Source organism: Delphinapterus leucas, chromosome 19, assembly GCF_059928025.1.
Source record: "Delphinapterus leucas isolate spDelLeu-1000000601 "Yukka" chromosome 19, BTC_Dleu_Yukka2, whole genome shotgun sequence".
Lineage (NCBI taxonomy): Eukaryota > Metazoa > Chordata > Mammalia > Artiodactyla > Monodontidae > Delphinapterus > Delphinapterus leucas.
The window spans coordinates 40,163,455-40,179,501 of record NC_143147.1 but is presented as its reverse complement, the minus strand read 5'-3'; the positions used below and the strand labels follow the sequence as shown (position 1 = coordinate 40,179,501).

Below are 16,047 nucleotides of genomic sequence, written 5' to 3'. Positions count from 1 at the left end.
CCTCATCTGAAGAATACCGGGTAACAGTTAAAAAAGTGAGATAGTTCTCTAAGCAGCACACGATAACAGATCTGCGAGAGGTATTATTGAGTGAGAGAAGCACGCTGCTGAGCTATGTGTATAATGTGACCTCATTTATGGAAAAATATAGAAGAATATTTCCCACAGATCCATATGTATAAATGAAAGTTAAGTAAAAAGGTTTGGAAGGACAAATACAAAAATGACAAAAGTGTTTATGTCTCAGGATTGGGGGAAAGGGACTGTAATTGGAAATGGTGTAATAACCTAATCTAGAGGGAGCTTGAAACTGACCTGTAATATTTTAATTTTATTCAAAAGATATCCAGGTATTAATTACCTGCCTAATTCTAAATTAACTTTTAAAACTTTAAAGAGAGAGAAAACAAGGACTTTGGACTGGGTGCAATTGGGGTGTTTGAGGAGTCACTGCCCCCATCCCCTCCCCAGCTTCCATAAGCCCCCTTCCCTCCAACCACACACACACACACACACACACACACACACACACACACACACAGGAAATCTGGCTGTAATCCCAACTGAACTGTTTCCTAAACAGCGTTAAGAAAGAACAAGCTGTTTTGCAAGCAGTAGCAGAGAGAGCCCGTTACCCCATAGACAGTTGGATTTCACCCTAGGAGTGGGGGTGTTTGGGAAGGCAAATGGAGAGAAGGAGGGCAGTAGGTGTGGGTGGGTGGAGGGGCTCCCTCAAAGGACTATAGTCATGAGGTGTAGCAGTCTCAGCAGTGCCCTCCAGAGGCCACCCCCAGGATAGGGAGCTAGCGGGTAAGTTGTGGGACAAGGCTTGTCTGAAATATCTCCTCTGGCAGACATTCTCCTTCTGGTTATTCTGCGTGCTGAGAAGCCCTCTGAGCCTCAATTACACCTGAGCCAGACAAATAGGTCCTAGATGAGGGATCAACAGAGATACAGACTGGGCAGCCTTACAGTGGTCCCACCTGGGCCATTATTAATTGGTTGGAAACATCATAAAGAGCATCTCACATCATCACAGAGCATCTCAAACCTCTGCACACAAGTGGAGACCCACAGCCCCTGCCCTGAGCCAAAGGCAGGTGGTTTGGGGATTATAAATCTTGAGAATTCTACCCCCTCCACATGGATAGAGAGTGAAGGGCATTTTAACGTCATCCTTTGAAAAGGCTTTAGTTTTTCATTCATTGCCTCAACACCACCTGTGAGAAATCGGGGCAGGTCTCTTGACGCCCATGAATCGCTGCAACGTCTCCTGCATGGCACTTGGCCTGTCCCCTCAGTGCACCTTCCACTTGGCAGCCCAAGTGAGCTTTCTAAAATGAACTCTGACCATGCACTTCAGGGCCTTCATGGCTCCCTGGAGCCTTCAGGACAAGAACTTCTCAGGAGGTCAGCAAGAGCGTTGTGTCCTGGGCCTCTGCCTATGTTATCAGCCTCATCTTGCCCCACCCTGTCCCTCATGTTGGAACTGTCTGGACAAAGCCCACCTGTGTCAAGGCTTTTGCTGTGTCATCCTCTGGGTCCAGAATGCTCTTCCTCCCCGTGTCCAACTTATAAACATTCTTCAAGACAGTCTCAAGCACCAATTCCTCAAAAAAGGCCTTCTTTGATGCTCCTTAAGAACCCTGCACAAGGCTGTTGGGCTGCCATCGGTCTGCATCCCCCTGTGCTCACGGAGGAAAGGGCCTTTGCCCAACGGCCAGCACAGTACCTGTCATGTGCGGGGGCTCAGTACCTACTCATTGAGTAAATGCCTGAGTGAAAGGTCAGCAATAAACCTGCAGAGGCCACTGGGTAAACAGCACTCATTTGTAAGTCAAGAGACCTGACAACTAGAGTTTTCTGAGCTGTGCCACACTGCTGCCCTAGGCAAAGTTATTTCCTTCCCAGACCTCCATCTTTCTCATCTGTGCTATGGGGAACTTGTATTAAATGTCTCTTACCTCTTGGGCTCTGACAATTCCCTTAAAAGAGTAAAGGAACACTAATTGTCAGAGTTGATGAGGGCGATGGGGAACAGGTGCTCCCACGCATGGCTGATGGGAGGGTGAAAGCCTTATAAACGTGGATACCCAAATATGCAGCAATTTTACTTCTAGGACTTTTTACCCAAGGAAATGACTGAAGATGCGACTAGAGATTTAACTCCACGGATAATGACCCTAGCACTGCTTATAACAGTGAAAATAGGAAATGACCCAAGTATCTAACAAGAGAGGATTAGTGAATAAAACATAGTATTTCATACCAAATATTACGCAGACATAGAAATGAAATAAATCTCTTTTTATTGACAGAGAGATGTCCAGGCTAAATTAAGTATTAAAAGATTGTAAATTGTAGGGGCTTCCCTGGTGGCACAGTGGTTAAGAATCCGGCTGCCAATGCAGGGGACACGGGTTCGAGCCCTGGTCTGGGAAGATCCCACATGCTGCGGAGCAACTAAGTCCTTGTGTCACAACTACTGAGCCTGCACTCTAGGGCCCGCGAGCCACAACTACCAAAGCACGCACGCCTAGAGCCCGTGCTCCGCAACGGAGAGTAGCCCCCGCTTGCCACAACTAGGGAAAGCCTGCGCACAGCAACGAAGACCCAACACAGCCAAAAATAAATAAATAAATAAATTTAAAAAGTAGATTGTAAAATAAGATTTAAAGTAATAGTAAATATTAAAAATAATATATATTTTTGGCCTCACCACGTGGCTTGTGGGATCTTAGTTCCCTGACCAGGGATTGAACCCAGGCCATGGCATGAAAGCGCCAAGTCCTAACCATTGGACTGCCAGGGAACTCCCCTAAAGTATGTTCTTATCACTGTTTAAAATACATATTATATCTACATATAGGATATAAAATTATGAAATCGGGTTATTGGTGAGTGGTGGGATTATGGGAAATTATTTTCCTTCCTGCTTCTTATTTATGTGAAAGATGGCAAACCTGGAGAGAAAAAAAATTACACATAACCTCACCTGATTGTAAATATTTTATTTACTTATTCTATAACATTTCATGTATGGAAATATATGTTACTTACAGGATGAAAAAAAAAGTATTTTCAAAAGCGTATAAAATTCTAGAACCTGATTCACAAAGAGCCATTCGTCCAAGTTCACCCATAGCAAGTACCTGGCAGAACAAGGCTGGAAGAATGCCCTCCTCTCTCATGGGCCCCTGGACTCTGCTTCCTGGCAGATGACAGGATCACTGGGCACATTGGGAAGATGTCTCTGTCCCTTGTTCCTTGGCCAAGATGTGGTCTGGGCACAGAAGGCGAGAGTGAATGCAGGAGGGTATCTGAAGGTAGGAGGTGTGGGTAGACCAAACAGGACATGGGGGCCACGGCTGGCACGTGCCCAGCCTGACGAGGGCACAGGGAGGTGGACAGACACAGTCATTAGTCGTAGGGTACATTTCCTGCTGCGGAATGGCAATCCCTTTGCCAGTCTTCCCCAGGGCTTCTCCCTCTTCTATTTCAAAAGTTTAATGCAAATCCTAACGACAATGATCTTGTCCCTGGGAGGCACTGGGCTGTGTCACCCAACTGACCACTAACCACAACCAGCTCGCTTCTCTCCTGGTTCCTGAAATCTGGGGGCAGATGGTGGGGATGTTGGAGACAGCCCCCTACCAAAAGCCAAGAGGAAAGGGGATGAAGAGAGGGATAGAGGAAGTTAACCTTGGTCCTCAGCCCATGGCCCCCAGGGTCTTCTTTCCTGTGAAGCCCAACGGTCCCCAGCCAGATTTCCTGTCCCTTTAGCCTTCTCCAAGAATGGAGGGCTGCCCATCAACGTTGGCCACAGGGGTCAGGTTACTGTTGGGGGTGGGGCAAGGTGTCCAGAGGCAGATCGGGCCATCATCACTCCAGGTCTCTCCTTCACCTTCTGTTTCCCATAATTCCTTAGGTTGTCAGTTCCTAACTTTTGTCCCTTTCAAAGGAACCTTGGATACTCAGTTGAACCAGAATTTTGGAGGGGGTGTGGTTAGTTGTCTGCGCCCCCTGGGGACAGCACTGGTCTAGACACACAACGGGGAGCTGAGAAACTCTGGGGGTGCTAAGTTCAAAGGCTGGAGACAGTTCTGGTCCCTCCTCTCCTGCCCGTGTCACCCATATCAGAGAACTCTTTCTAAGCACCCCGGGCCCAGGTGGGGAGGAGAGAGAGTTCAGTCTCCAGGGGCGGGCCTCATCTGCCCTGCCCCTCCCCCAGCTTGGAGGACATAAAAGCCCAGATTTAGCTAAGAGGTGATGTCAATGTCAGCTGGAGCACGGGAACTTTGGAGGCAGGGTCCTGGACTCCGTCTGTTGGCAGAACCCACTGAGGGGGCACTGGGGGGTAAAGGTGGGAGTGAGGGGCCTGGGAGGAGAGGGACATGGGGCTCTCTTCTCCCTAAATGCCCTGTGGGCTTTGGACGCTTACTGGGCTTGGGGTCTTGCTGCAGAGATGAAGCTGCCCCTGGGCCTAGCAGGACTCCTGGTCATTCTAGCCGTGCCCCAGCCTTCTGAGGGTGCCGCTCCAGGTAACAGTTCAGAAGGAAGGGAAAAGGTGGTGTGCTGGGGGAGGTTCTGAGTCCCCGGGATGCCTTTCCTCAGTGTAAGCCACCCGGGCTCTAGGGCCTGATGGGGGCTTTGGGCCCATTCCTTACCTCGTGACCCCTGTTCTGGGCAGCTGTCCTGGGGGAAGTGGAGACCTCGGTGGTGCTGACCTGCATGGAGGAGGCCAAGCGGCTAGTGGACAAAGCCTACAAGGAGCGGCGGGAAAGGTGGGGCGCCGGGGAACGGCGTGGTTCTGGGCAAGGCTGTCCCAGGCCTTTCAGAGAAGGAACAGGCAGTGGGGAATTTGTGGCTGGGCGTGGGGCCCTCTGTCTGTCAGTCTTTTTTTTTTTTTTTTTTTGCGGTACGCGGGCCTCTCACTGTTGTGGCCTCTCCCGTTGCGGAGCACAGGCTCTGGACGCGCAGGCTCAGCGGCCATGGCTCACAGGCCCAGCCGCTCCGCGGCATGTGGGATCTTCCCGGACCGGGGCACGAACCCGTGTCCCCTGCATCGGCAGGCGGACTCTCAACAACTGCGCCACCAGGGAAGCCCTGTCAGTCTTTTTATCTCTGGGTGCGAGAACATTTTCCAAACCATGCCTCCCGTGGCCTGGGCTCTGGGGACCCAGGTCCAAACCTCGTTTAAAAAGAGAAACCTGCTTCCTAACTGTGGGTCTGTCTACACTGTCCTCTGTGTCCAGAACCCTGGGCTGGGGCTGTGCTGAGTGTCTCTGCCTCCCTTCTCTGGCCCTCACTCCTCCCTCCCCCAAGCAGCATCAAGCAGCGTCTTCACAGTGGCTCAGCCAGCCCCATGGAACTCCTGTCCTACTTCAAGCAGCCAGTGGCAGCCACCAGGACAGCTGTGAGGGCTGCTGACTACCTGCACGTGGCCCTAGGCCTGCTGGAGAGGAAGCTGCGGCCCCTGTGGCCAGGCCGCTTCAATGTCACAGGTACCATTCCCTCTACATCCCCAGACCCTCGCTCAATCCCAGTGGTTCCCCCAACCCCTCTTTCCAGGGAGTCTCAGCAGGCATCCTAGCGTCCCCTCCATGTCCTCAGACCACACCCCCCAACCGAGGCTCCCCAGCAGAGGATAGAAAATAGAATCTCAGCTCCCACTCGCCCCCTACTTTCCCGGCCCCGCAGACGTGCTGACACCTGCCCAGCTGAATCTGCTGTCCAAGACTAGCGGCTGCGCCTACCAGGACCTGGGGGTGAGGTGCCCAGAGGAGGACCAGTACCGAACCATCACCGGGCAGTGCAACAACAGGTGCGGCCGCTGGGGACCTCCCCTCGGCGGGCGGGTGGTGGCTAGAGGGGGGTGGTCCCGACCACATGGCGTCAGCGCCCTGTTCCCCCACCTCTGCAGGCGCAGCCCCACGCTAGGGGCCTCCAACCGCGCCTTTGCGCGCTGGCTGCCGGCGGAGTACGAGGACGGCTTCTCCCTGCCCTTCGGCTGGACGCCCGGGGTCAAGCGCAACGGCTTCCCGGTGCCCCTGGTGAGCCCAGGCCCGCGGAGTGGGAGAGGCCCAGCCGAGGCCAGGGCCCCTGACTCCCCGTGTCCCGCAGGCTCGCGCCGTCTCGAACGACATCGTGCGCTTCCCCACGGAGAACCTGACCCCGGACCAGGAGCGCTCGCTCATGTTCATGCAGTGGGGCCAGCTGCTCGACCACGACCTCGACTTCACCCCCGAGCCAGCCGCCCGTGTCTCCTTCCTCACTGGCATCGACTGCGAGACCAGCTGCCTGCAGCAGCCTCCCTGCTTCCCGCTCAAGGTACTCCCTCCCTGCCCCACCGGCCAGCCTGCCGGGTCGCGGGAGGGGCAGCGTTCCCGGAAGGGAACACCTCCCTCCGTGCCCAGCCTTCCTTCCCTGGCTCCCAGCAAAGCTGGCCCTGAGCCCCCATCCCCCGCCACTCTGGGCTAGGGACCTTCCCACCGTCCCTCAAACCTCTGTGTGCAGGTGCCGGGGGCTCAGTCCTCCTCCCTCCCCACTCACGGGCTCCCTCTCCCCAAGCCCACATCACACAGAGGCTGGGATTTGGGGTTGGAGCAGGGCTGAGAGTGGGCTGGTTGGTCGAGGCACGTGCAGAGTAGGTAGACGAGGGGAGAAAGAAGGAAGGAGGATCCGAGAGAGAGGGAGAGAGAGACACAGGGGCCAAAGGGAGAGAGACACAGGGGCCAGAGTGAGAGAGAGGAAGGGGAAAGGAAGAGGAGGCCCCCGGAGAGTGTAGAGACCAGATCTAGAGAACAGAGGAGGGAGGAGCAGAGACAGAAAAGAGGAGAGAAAGGAGGTTTGGGGGGAGGGGTCAGAGGACTGGCCACACCCCCTTCAGGGGCCCCACATCCCCCACGCCAGCATCCTACTCGTCACCCCTCCAGCTCGGAGGCGCTCTGCTGGTGGAACCTCAGGCTGATCCCCTGGGGGCCTTGAGACGCCTTCCTGCCGGCCGAGGGGGCCGAGGAGCTCCGTTTTAGTATCTGGGTTGCCCCCTCTGGTCCTGGGCTCTAGGCTGCTTCCGAGGTGGGAATTAAGGCCTTCAGGAGGGTGGGTGGGGGAAAGCCGCTCCTGATCTCTGTCCCTGTCCTCGGCGAGCCCGCCGGGCCTCTCTCTGTGCCGCAGATCCCACCCGATGACCCCCGCATCAAGAACCAACGCGACTGCATCCCTTTCTTCCGCTCCAGCCCGGCCTGCAAAGGGAGCAACATCACCGTCCGCAACCAGATCAACGCGCTCACCTCCTTCGTGGACGCCAGCATGGTGTATGGCAGTGAGGACCCCTTGGCCATGAAGCTGCGCAACCTGACCAACCAGCTGGGGCTGCTGGCCGTCAACACCCGCTTCCATGACAACGGCCGGGCCCTGCTGCCCTTTGACAACCTGCACGATGACCCCTGCCTCCTCACCAACCGCACCGCGAACATCCCCTGCTTCCTGGCAGGTCAGTCTTGGGCAGGGACCTGGGCTGACGCAGGGGTGCCCCCTACCAGAGCCACAGCGGGCCTGTTTGAGAACCCCTTGTGGGTTTGCATTTAGAGAGACTGTCCTCATCAACTTCATGATGCTAATCCAGTTGCCTTGGTAACAAGTTGGATGGAGCCAGAGAGGCGAAACAGAAACAAAACCCCAAACCAACAAAAACAATAACCCCAAACCTAAGAAGGAGACTCAGGGATGGCCAAGGAGCGAGCCTCTGTCCATCTGTTCAACCCTTTCTCTGTTGTTCTCTTTCCCTCTGGACTCTGGGAGAGAGGAAAGTTGAGTCCTCCAGGAACAGGGAACTGAAGGGACAGAGAGCAACATGGTACCCTCACCCTCTAGAATCACAGTATCCAATGTGGTAGCCACTGGCCACACATGGCTATTTTCATTTACGTGTAAGTTAATTTAAATGAACTTAAATTAAAAACAAGATTCCTCCACAGCGCTAGCTACATTTCAAATGCTCAACAGCCTCGTAGGCTAGTGGCTTCCATATAGGACAGCTCAAATGTAGAACATTTCCATCTTCATGTTCTATTGGACAGAGCTGCTCCAGCACATCACCACCTATCCACCTTGATTCCCTGTAATAAGAGAGGGTGGGATTTTCGATTTAAACAACTGGCATTTCTGGGGATATGGTTGGGGCAATGATGGTGGTAGTGCCCAGAAATTTTACGCTTTTACCTTTAAACCCAACAGTGGGTCTGAGGCCTTTCTCTCTGGCCTCCCAACCTCACCTCCTGGTGGCTCCTGATGGGTGGGCCCTGGGGAGGAGAATCAAGGTCAGCACCAGTGTGGGCTTTTCTGGGCTAGTGGGGGAAGAGCAGCACTCCTTGGCCTCCTCATGGTGTTGAGCCACATGTTCCCAGCCTGGATGGTCATGACCTCTGTCAGGTTGTGGGAAGGAAAAGCTGCTCTCAGAGAATATCCTTCTCAACAAACTTTAGAGCTGTGGAGGACTGAACCCAGTGTCCTGCAGAAATGGGCTTGGCCCTAACCCTCTGGTACTTCCAGAGCAGGTTTAGGGGAGGACTTGAGGGATCAGAGGGTCACACTTCGTTCTTTTGCACAGTCTCAGGGGTGGACTTCAAACATCCTGTACCCTGGCTCCCTGCCCTGAGCAGGCTGCACAATTAGCATGCAGTAAGGTGCGGATGGCAGTTCTGAACAGATGGTACTGGCTTTCTAGGGTCCTGTGTTAAGAAGGATTCTGAGGTTGCGTCCAATTTTAGCAGGAGAGAGGGCTGTGATCATTCACTGTGTCTCACATGGACGGGAAAATAGGGAGAGCCAACGTGCATGCTACTTTTTGGCCTTCCCTGAATCAAGAGAATAAGTCAACCTAGCTGTATTCATGGATCTCCTATTTTGTACCAGGCACTGTGTTAAACCCCATGTGTCTGTGTATACATTGGGTGGGAGGGTCAGATACAAAAAGGCACAAGCCGTGGTCCTTGTCCTCAAGGTGCTACCAGTCTCAGGTGTGGGAAGGTGGCAAGTCTTGTGTCAGATCTGGTGCTTAGTGAATAAGCATCTCTGACCAGCAGTGCCACTAAAGAGAGGAAGAGCTATTATGGTGGACCAGGGCATCAAGGCAGGCTTCCTAGAGGAGGTGTAAACTGAGCATGGCGTGGAAAGATGGGTGGAGAGGAGGGCTGGGTAAGGGGCATTTGAGGCCTTGGCTTGGGAGAGGGTTTCAGTGGAGCAAGTCCTTTCTGGGAGGGAGGTCTTAGGAATGACAGTAGCTCTTGCTTCCGCAAGGGGACACCCGCTCAAGTGAGATGCCTGAGCTCACCTCCATGCACACACTCTTTCTGCGGGAGCACAACCGGCTGGCCACAGAGCTCAAGCGCCTGAACCCCTGCTGGAATGGAGAGAAGCTCTATCAGGAAGCCCGAAAGATCGTGGGAGCCATGGTCCAGGTAGGCGGTCCTGCGCGTCAGTGATGCCAGGGGTCGGCAGACTTGGGATCCAGACATGCCTTTGCCACATCTTATCAGTGCAAATTAACCCTCATGAGCTTCAGTTTCTTCATCCATGATACTGTAAGGATTAAAGGACACATATGAAAACACCTGGCAGATACTAAGCACCTGACAAGGGTCACTTGCCTTCCAACGCCTCTTTCCCAGGCTTGCTGACCTTTCTACTGATACTTTCCTGTCCACCAGGAATGGTACTGGGAGGTTTAAACAGGTGGTTCTAAAGTGCCTGGCACACAGTAGCTGTTCAGTAAATGCTTCTCCTTTCCTTCATCTCATCATCACCCTTGGCTCCTTTGCACACTCTCTCTTCTTTATAGCTCTATCACAGGTCACCTGCTCTCCTTATCCTCGCTTATCCATGGGGGGTGTTCTCTGAACTTTTTTTGAAATGTTTAAATGCTTTATTTATTTATTTATTGGCCGCACTACATGGCTTGTGGAATCTTAGTTCCCCGACCAGGGATTGAACTCGTGCCCCCTGCAGTGGAAGCAGAGAGTCCTAACCACTGGACCTCCAGGGGATTTCCCTTCTCCCAACTTTTGATGCTCCAGCATCCCCATTGTCTCCCCAAGACATAAACACACACGCACGCACACACACACACACACACACACGCACACGCACATGCACATGCACACCCCTTGTTAATACTCCTTGACCCTGGAGGAGAGAGAGTTGCTGGAGCTGAGGGTGAGTTTTCAATTTGCACTAAGAAAGTGAGATTCATTTAAACCGCAGAGGAAATTCCAGAGTCTAGAATCTAGAGTGGGACTGTTCCATCTCTTTTCTTTTCACTGGGAGAAAGCATCTAGGGTGGCCCTTTTCCATTTTGCTTCCCCTCCTCCTACAGGCAATATATTGAACCCTACTGTGAGCCAGGCACTTGCTGGGCACTGAGTAATTTCAAGAGAAATGAGATACAACCCTTGCCCTCCAGGAGCTAATAAGTTTGTAGGAGAAATGGGACCATGGGTAACAAGGGCAAGGGAGCTACTGCAAGGACTAACAAAGCCCTTTTGTTATGTAATACTTTAGGGCAGAGAGCAGCATAATTACCCGTAATTTACATTTGAGGAACTGGGGCTCAGAGAGGTTAATAACTGGCCCAAGGGCACACAGCTGGCAAGCACTAGAGCTCTGTTTATGCCATTCGGTGCCACTCTGTGAGACTCAGCTCCAGTGCTGTGGGAGGCAAATCTCTGGCCTTATACGAGGGAGGGATCCCCTGAGTCAGGAGCAGGTGAAGAATCTGCTGGGCGGGATGAGTGGAGAGGCTGCTCTGCGTGACTTTTCTTTAGATCATCACTTACCGAGATTACTTGCCCCTGGTGCTGGGGCCGGTGGCCATGAGGAAGTACCTGCCCGAGTACCGCTCCTACAATGACTCGGTGGACCCGCGCATCGCCAACGTCTTTACCAACGCCTTCCGCTATGGCCACACCCTCATCCAGCCCTTCATGTTCCGCCTGAACGATCAGTACCAGCCTATGCAGCCCAACCCTCGTGTTCCGCTCAGCAAGGTCTTTTTTGCCAGCTGGAGGGTTGTGCTGGAAGGTGAGCGGGACCTAAGCCAGGAGTGAGTTAGCTGGCAGCCGAGGGTGGGATGGGGGTGGGCTTCGTCACAGGGAGCTAGGGTGGACCAAATCCTCTTTCCTTCCATCTTTGGGGATCTGATCTGACTTTCCAGCCTCTGACTTTCAAGCAGAGTTCACTTGACTCTGGTGAACTCTGGTGGAGATGGCTTGTAAGGAGCTGGCTCCTTCCTGTGTGTTGTACTGAATAATCCTCAGTGACCCGGGAGGCCAGGGGCTGGGAGCACCTGAGCCTTGCCAGTCTGAATGGCATTAACCCCCCCGAGACCTCAAAGCCTCAGTGAGGACCTGCCCGCTGGGGACACCTTGGCACCAGAAGCCGCACATGCCAAGCCCGCTTCTGCAATCCCCCCGGTTCTACCTGACTCCGGCCTGAGCTCTGATACCGAGCCAGATCCTTCCCCCAACCTTGCTCCTCTCGCCCCAGGTGGCATTGACCCCATCCTCCGGGGCCTCATGGCCACGCCTGCGAAGCTGAATCTGCAGAACCAAATCGCGGTGGATGAGATCCGGGAGCGGTTGTTTGAGCAGGTCATGAGGATCGGGCTGGACCTGCCCGCTCTAAACATGCAGCGCAGCCGGGACCACGGCCTCCCAGGTGAGGGCCCCGCCCCTCCCCACCTCCCACTCCAGGGCCTGCGCTCTCCGGTGCCCCCAGCTGCCCAGGGCTCCCCCGAACCCCCAGAACGTTGCTCTTAGGATGCGGTCTGAGGTCAGGCTCCTACTTCTCCCTGGGCCCATCTGCCCCATTTCCAGCACCTCCCACCTCCTTTGTGTTGCTGTAACCCTCCAACTTAGAGCATCATCGTAATAACCACAAGCCCCCGCCCACAGTCTCAAAATCTGTCTCCATCTCATTTCACTTTGCTTCATTTTACGTGAATTCTGAGGGGAAGAGATTATTATCACCTCCATTTTACTGATGAGGAAACCGAGGCTTGGAGAAATTCAGAATCTGCCCAGGTTCTCCAGCCGCGTCCATGACAGAGCTGGAATTGGAGCCCAGATCAGCCTCACGCCACGCCCGTGCCTGTGTCATAGGACAGCTGGTGTGGCCGATCCTTCTAGACACACTGCACCCATCACGGGTCTGAGATCTCCACAGGGGGCCGGGAGATGCCAGCAGGAGTTATGGCAATTTAGGATTTACCCTAGGGTGGGAGGACAAGGGGAGAAAGAGAGGCTCCTGGAGAGACCCAGCTGTCCCCAGGCCCCTGGAGAGGCCGGAGGGTTCCCTGTGGGGTTTATAGCCTGGTAGCAGCCCCTCTGTGTCCTCCCCTCCCTCAGGTACCTCAGTACGTGGCCTCGCTGTGTTGGGAAGGTGGCCTTTCTGGGACCCACCCACGGGCGTCTCTCCCCTCCCCCCATACAGGGTACAATGCCTGGAGGCGCTTCTGCGGGCTTCCGCAGCCCAGCACGGTGGGCGAGCTGGGCACGGTCCTGAAGAACCTGGACCTGGCGAGGAAGCTGATGGCCCAGTACGGCACGCCCAACAACATCGACATCTGGATGGGTGGCGTGGCCGAGCCCCTGAACAGCAAAGGCCGCGTGGGCCTGCTGCTCGCCTGCCTCATCGGGACCCAGTTCAGGAAGCTCCGCGATGGCGATCGGTGAGGACGGAGGCCGAGGGCCTCAGGCCCGCTGCGTGGCGGTGGGCCTGTCCCTGACCCTCGGGGGCCCCAGCTTCCTCCTGCTAGAAGGAGTGCATTCTGGGGAGCCTCAGGGTCATCCCTAATGCGCCCTGAATCTGTTGGGGGCGCAGCAAGGAGGGACCTGGACCCCTGGTTGTAAAGGAGGGAAGAGAGAAAATGCCACTCGTAGTCACTTCTTCTCCGGGTCCCGGGCTGCCGCCACGGCACCGCCGATCTCTGTTGAAAGGTCCCATCCTCGCTTTCCCACGGCTGCTCCTGGGGTCCTGACATCTATCACACCCAGTTCTACCCTAGCCTGAATCGCGCCTTTGGGATCATTTTTAAAAGGTGTCCCACTCCAGGTGGACAAATTATAAGCCACCCCCAAGGGCCTTTCTCCCCACGTGGATGTAGCCCTGGCTACACTGTGAATGAGTGGGGGCCTGGCTCCCAGTCTGTCATCAGCGGTGCCCGGAGGCTGCTGGGGCGTGGGCGGGGGAGGCAACTGGGCAGCTGTGAGTGGGGCTCTATTTGTTTGAACCGCCCTGGGCTGCCTGAGGGCCTGGAGCTCCCCCGTGCTGTGGGGCCGGTGTCTGCCGTGGTCCTCTGTCATCCGGGAGCATCTCCAGCCAGTGGATGCCCTCCCGGCCCAGGCACGATGGCCAGCGGTGTTCCCGTGCAGGTTTTGGTGGCAGAACAAGGGCGTGTTCAGCCCGCAGCAACAGCAGGCCCTGGCCAAGATCTCCTTGCCCCGCATCATCTGTGACAACACAGGCATCACCGTCGTGTCTAAGAACAACATCTTCGAGTCCAACACGTTCCCTCGGGACTTTGTCAACTGCAGTGCACTCCCTGCGTTGGACTTGGGTTCCTGGAGGGACAGGGACTAGAGGCTGGGTAAGGGGGGTGCAGTGGTGAGGTGAAGGTTGGGCATACCTGGGCTGGCCAATTGGAACCACAGAGATCTCCCTTCCTTAGGTGGGCCCATCCCTGTTCTGGGTGCCAGCCAGAAAAACCAATGACTAGACATTCATTCATGTGTATGTGTGTGTGTGTGTGTGTGTGTGTGTGTGTACGTGCGCAATGAATATAAATTGCATTTTGTGTGTGTGTGTGAACATGGGTAGTATTTTGTGTGCGTTGGGTTCAAATCCTGCCTCTGCAGCTCACCAGCTATGTGACCTTGAACAAGTTCCTCAACCTTTGCTAAGCCTGAATTTTCTTCTCTGTAAATAACAGCTATCACGGCTCCTTAGAAGGTCCATTTGCATTCTCTAGTACTCGGTTTATTGAGCACTTACTACCTGCCAGGCACTGTGCTAGGCATGGGAAACATACAGAAAAAGTCAGACACCATTTCTGCCCTCACAGAGCTTATACCTTGAGAGGGTCCGGGTAGCAGAGGTGAACCAGCGACCCCAGAGGAGTGGCTAGTAGCAGTGGGGCTGTGGGTGGTGGTTGAGTTATGGGCCCGTGCGAGCCAGGCTCAGTCCCTGGCTGCCCTTTGTCTTCCTTACTCTCTTCCCTTGCTTTGTCACAGGAGCCCGCCTGGAGAGGGACTGGGGCCCACTGGCCCTTTGTACCGTTTGTTTGTACCTGATGATTATGATAATAAAACATCACTGATGGGGATCTTTGCTGTGTCTGCAGTGGGGCTGGACCCTCAGCATGAGGCTTGTTCTGGGCTCTGAACTTGAACCAGGGGGGTCAGTGCTTCAGGGCCCTTTCTGAACTGGGGGTCAGGACATCCAGGAGTCCTCCTTTGGCCGATTCATACGTGGAAGGCAGTCAGTTCTTAGAAGCCTAGGGGCCAGGCCAAACCAAGCAGACCCTCTTCGCTCACCTTCCCCGGGGAACGGGGATTGTGGTCCCCAAGCCCTTCTGTTCGTGCACTGCTCTGGGAAGTATTTGCTACGTGCTCATTCTGTGTCAGGCCGGGAAATAGAGGGGACACACTCTTTTACTGCAGGAGAGGAAGAGCAGAGGGGTGATGGGAAGGTAGTTCCCTCCCCAGACAACAAGGCATCTCTGGATCCTGCATCCCTGCAGCTGGCACAGTGGTTCGGAGGCCCTAGGACAGTAGACTCCTCCTCACTCCTGCCTTCACGGGGCCAGGTTCCCAGACTGGGACAGCAGGCTGGGCTGAGGGAGGGGAAGGCGCATACTTCCCTAATAAACTTGCCTGGAACTTAATCCCTCTGATTGGTAGATTCCCTCCCTGTTCCCTCCCTTCTTCCCACATTTGGGGAGGGGCACCCACAGCTACAGCCTGAAAGTATGCAGGATGCTGGGGCTCCCATGCCCATAGGAGCCCCCGGCACTTCACCCTAGCAGGATAAATACTACTCAGCTCCATTTCACTGATGACGAGAGGGGTGTTTCAGTGAGGTTAAGGGCCTCATCTGAGGCCTCAGAGAAGAGGGTGCCAGAGTCAGGGCTGCAGCCCAGGCCTTGTGGCTCCTGGGCTTTTCCCACAGGATGGCTAAGTGCCTCCCACCCCTGCCCCACCAGTCAGGGGATCTGGAGGCCCCGGCTGGGCTGACCTTACCCAGGAAGGTCGTTTTAAAACAACTCATGAATATGTATTGGGCGGCAGTGCTAGCAATGTTCTGGAGCTGCCCGTCAAAGGCCTCGCAGGCTCCAAGGACTGGCCTAGAAGAAGAGGGTATTTCCCTGAAGGGCCCCTGGAAGGGAAATTAACTTTAGCTCTGGGGGAATCCAGGCTTGGATTTCCTCCCTCTTTGACCCCGTGGCACTGAGGGCTCTCTTGCCACCCCACAGCCATGGCTTCTTTTCCCAGGAGCCCCTTGCCTCCTCTTTTTCTTTGAGAGCACTTTGAAATCCCACCAGACCGTGCCCTCTCAGCCCATAGACTCGTGCACACGACCTGTTGGTGGTGAGACATGTCTGAACTGTAAACATCCAGTTACTCATTTGGCAGTGATTCCAAGGCCTGCCTTGGGAGGGGAACAAGGCCATTGCCAGCACCCGTAGTCAATCACCAGATGTTTACTGGGCACTTCCTGTATGCTGAGCACCGTGCTGGGGGCCACGGAACACACTTGGAAGTGGGCTGAAGTCCCCGGCTCAAGGAGTTTACAATCTTGGGGAGTTTATAATCACGGGGGAGTTTACAATCACGGGGAGGAGAGATAAGGGTGTAAAGGCCTTGACTTGTTCAGGGGAGAGGATGGGTGACATCTGGCAAGCTAGACTGGAAGGTATCTCAGAGGGTATCTCGGAGTCTTGACAGGAAGGTGGGTTTCCGCAGGCAGAGAGGATGGATTCAAGAGGAAGAG

The 16,047-nt window shown here is 54.7% G+C and overlaps 1 protein-coding gene across 1 annotated transcript; it reads left to right on the top strand.

Moving 5' to 3' along the window:
• Positions 1-4,415: 4,415 nt before the first annotated feature.
• Positions 4,416-15,846, top strand: MPO (myeloperoxidase). Its single transcript, XM_089900886.1, is given in 11 exon segments — positions 4,416-4,541; positions 4,691-4,784; positions 5,329-5,504; positions 5,701-6,053; positions 6,124-6,330; positions 7,177-7,495; positions 9,301-9,461; positions 10,824-11,079; positions 11,545-11,715; positions 12,490-12,727; positions 13,431-15,846. Coding segments are annotated over 11 exon segments (2,292 nt in total). The 5' UTR covers positions 4,416-4,465; the 3' UTR covers positions 13,672-15,846.
• Positions 15,847-16,047: the final 201 nt, after the last annotated feature.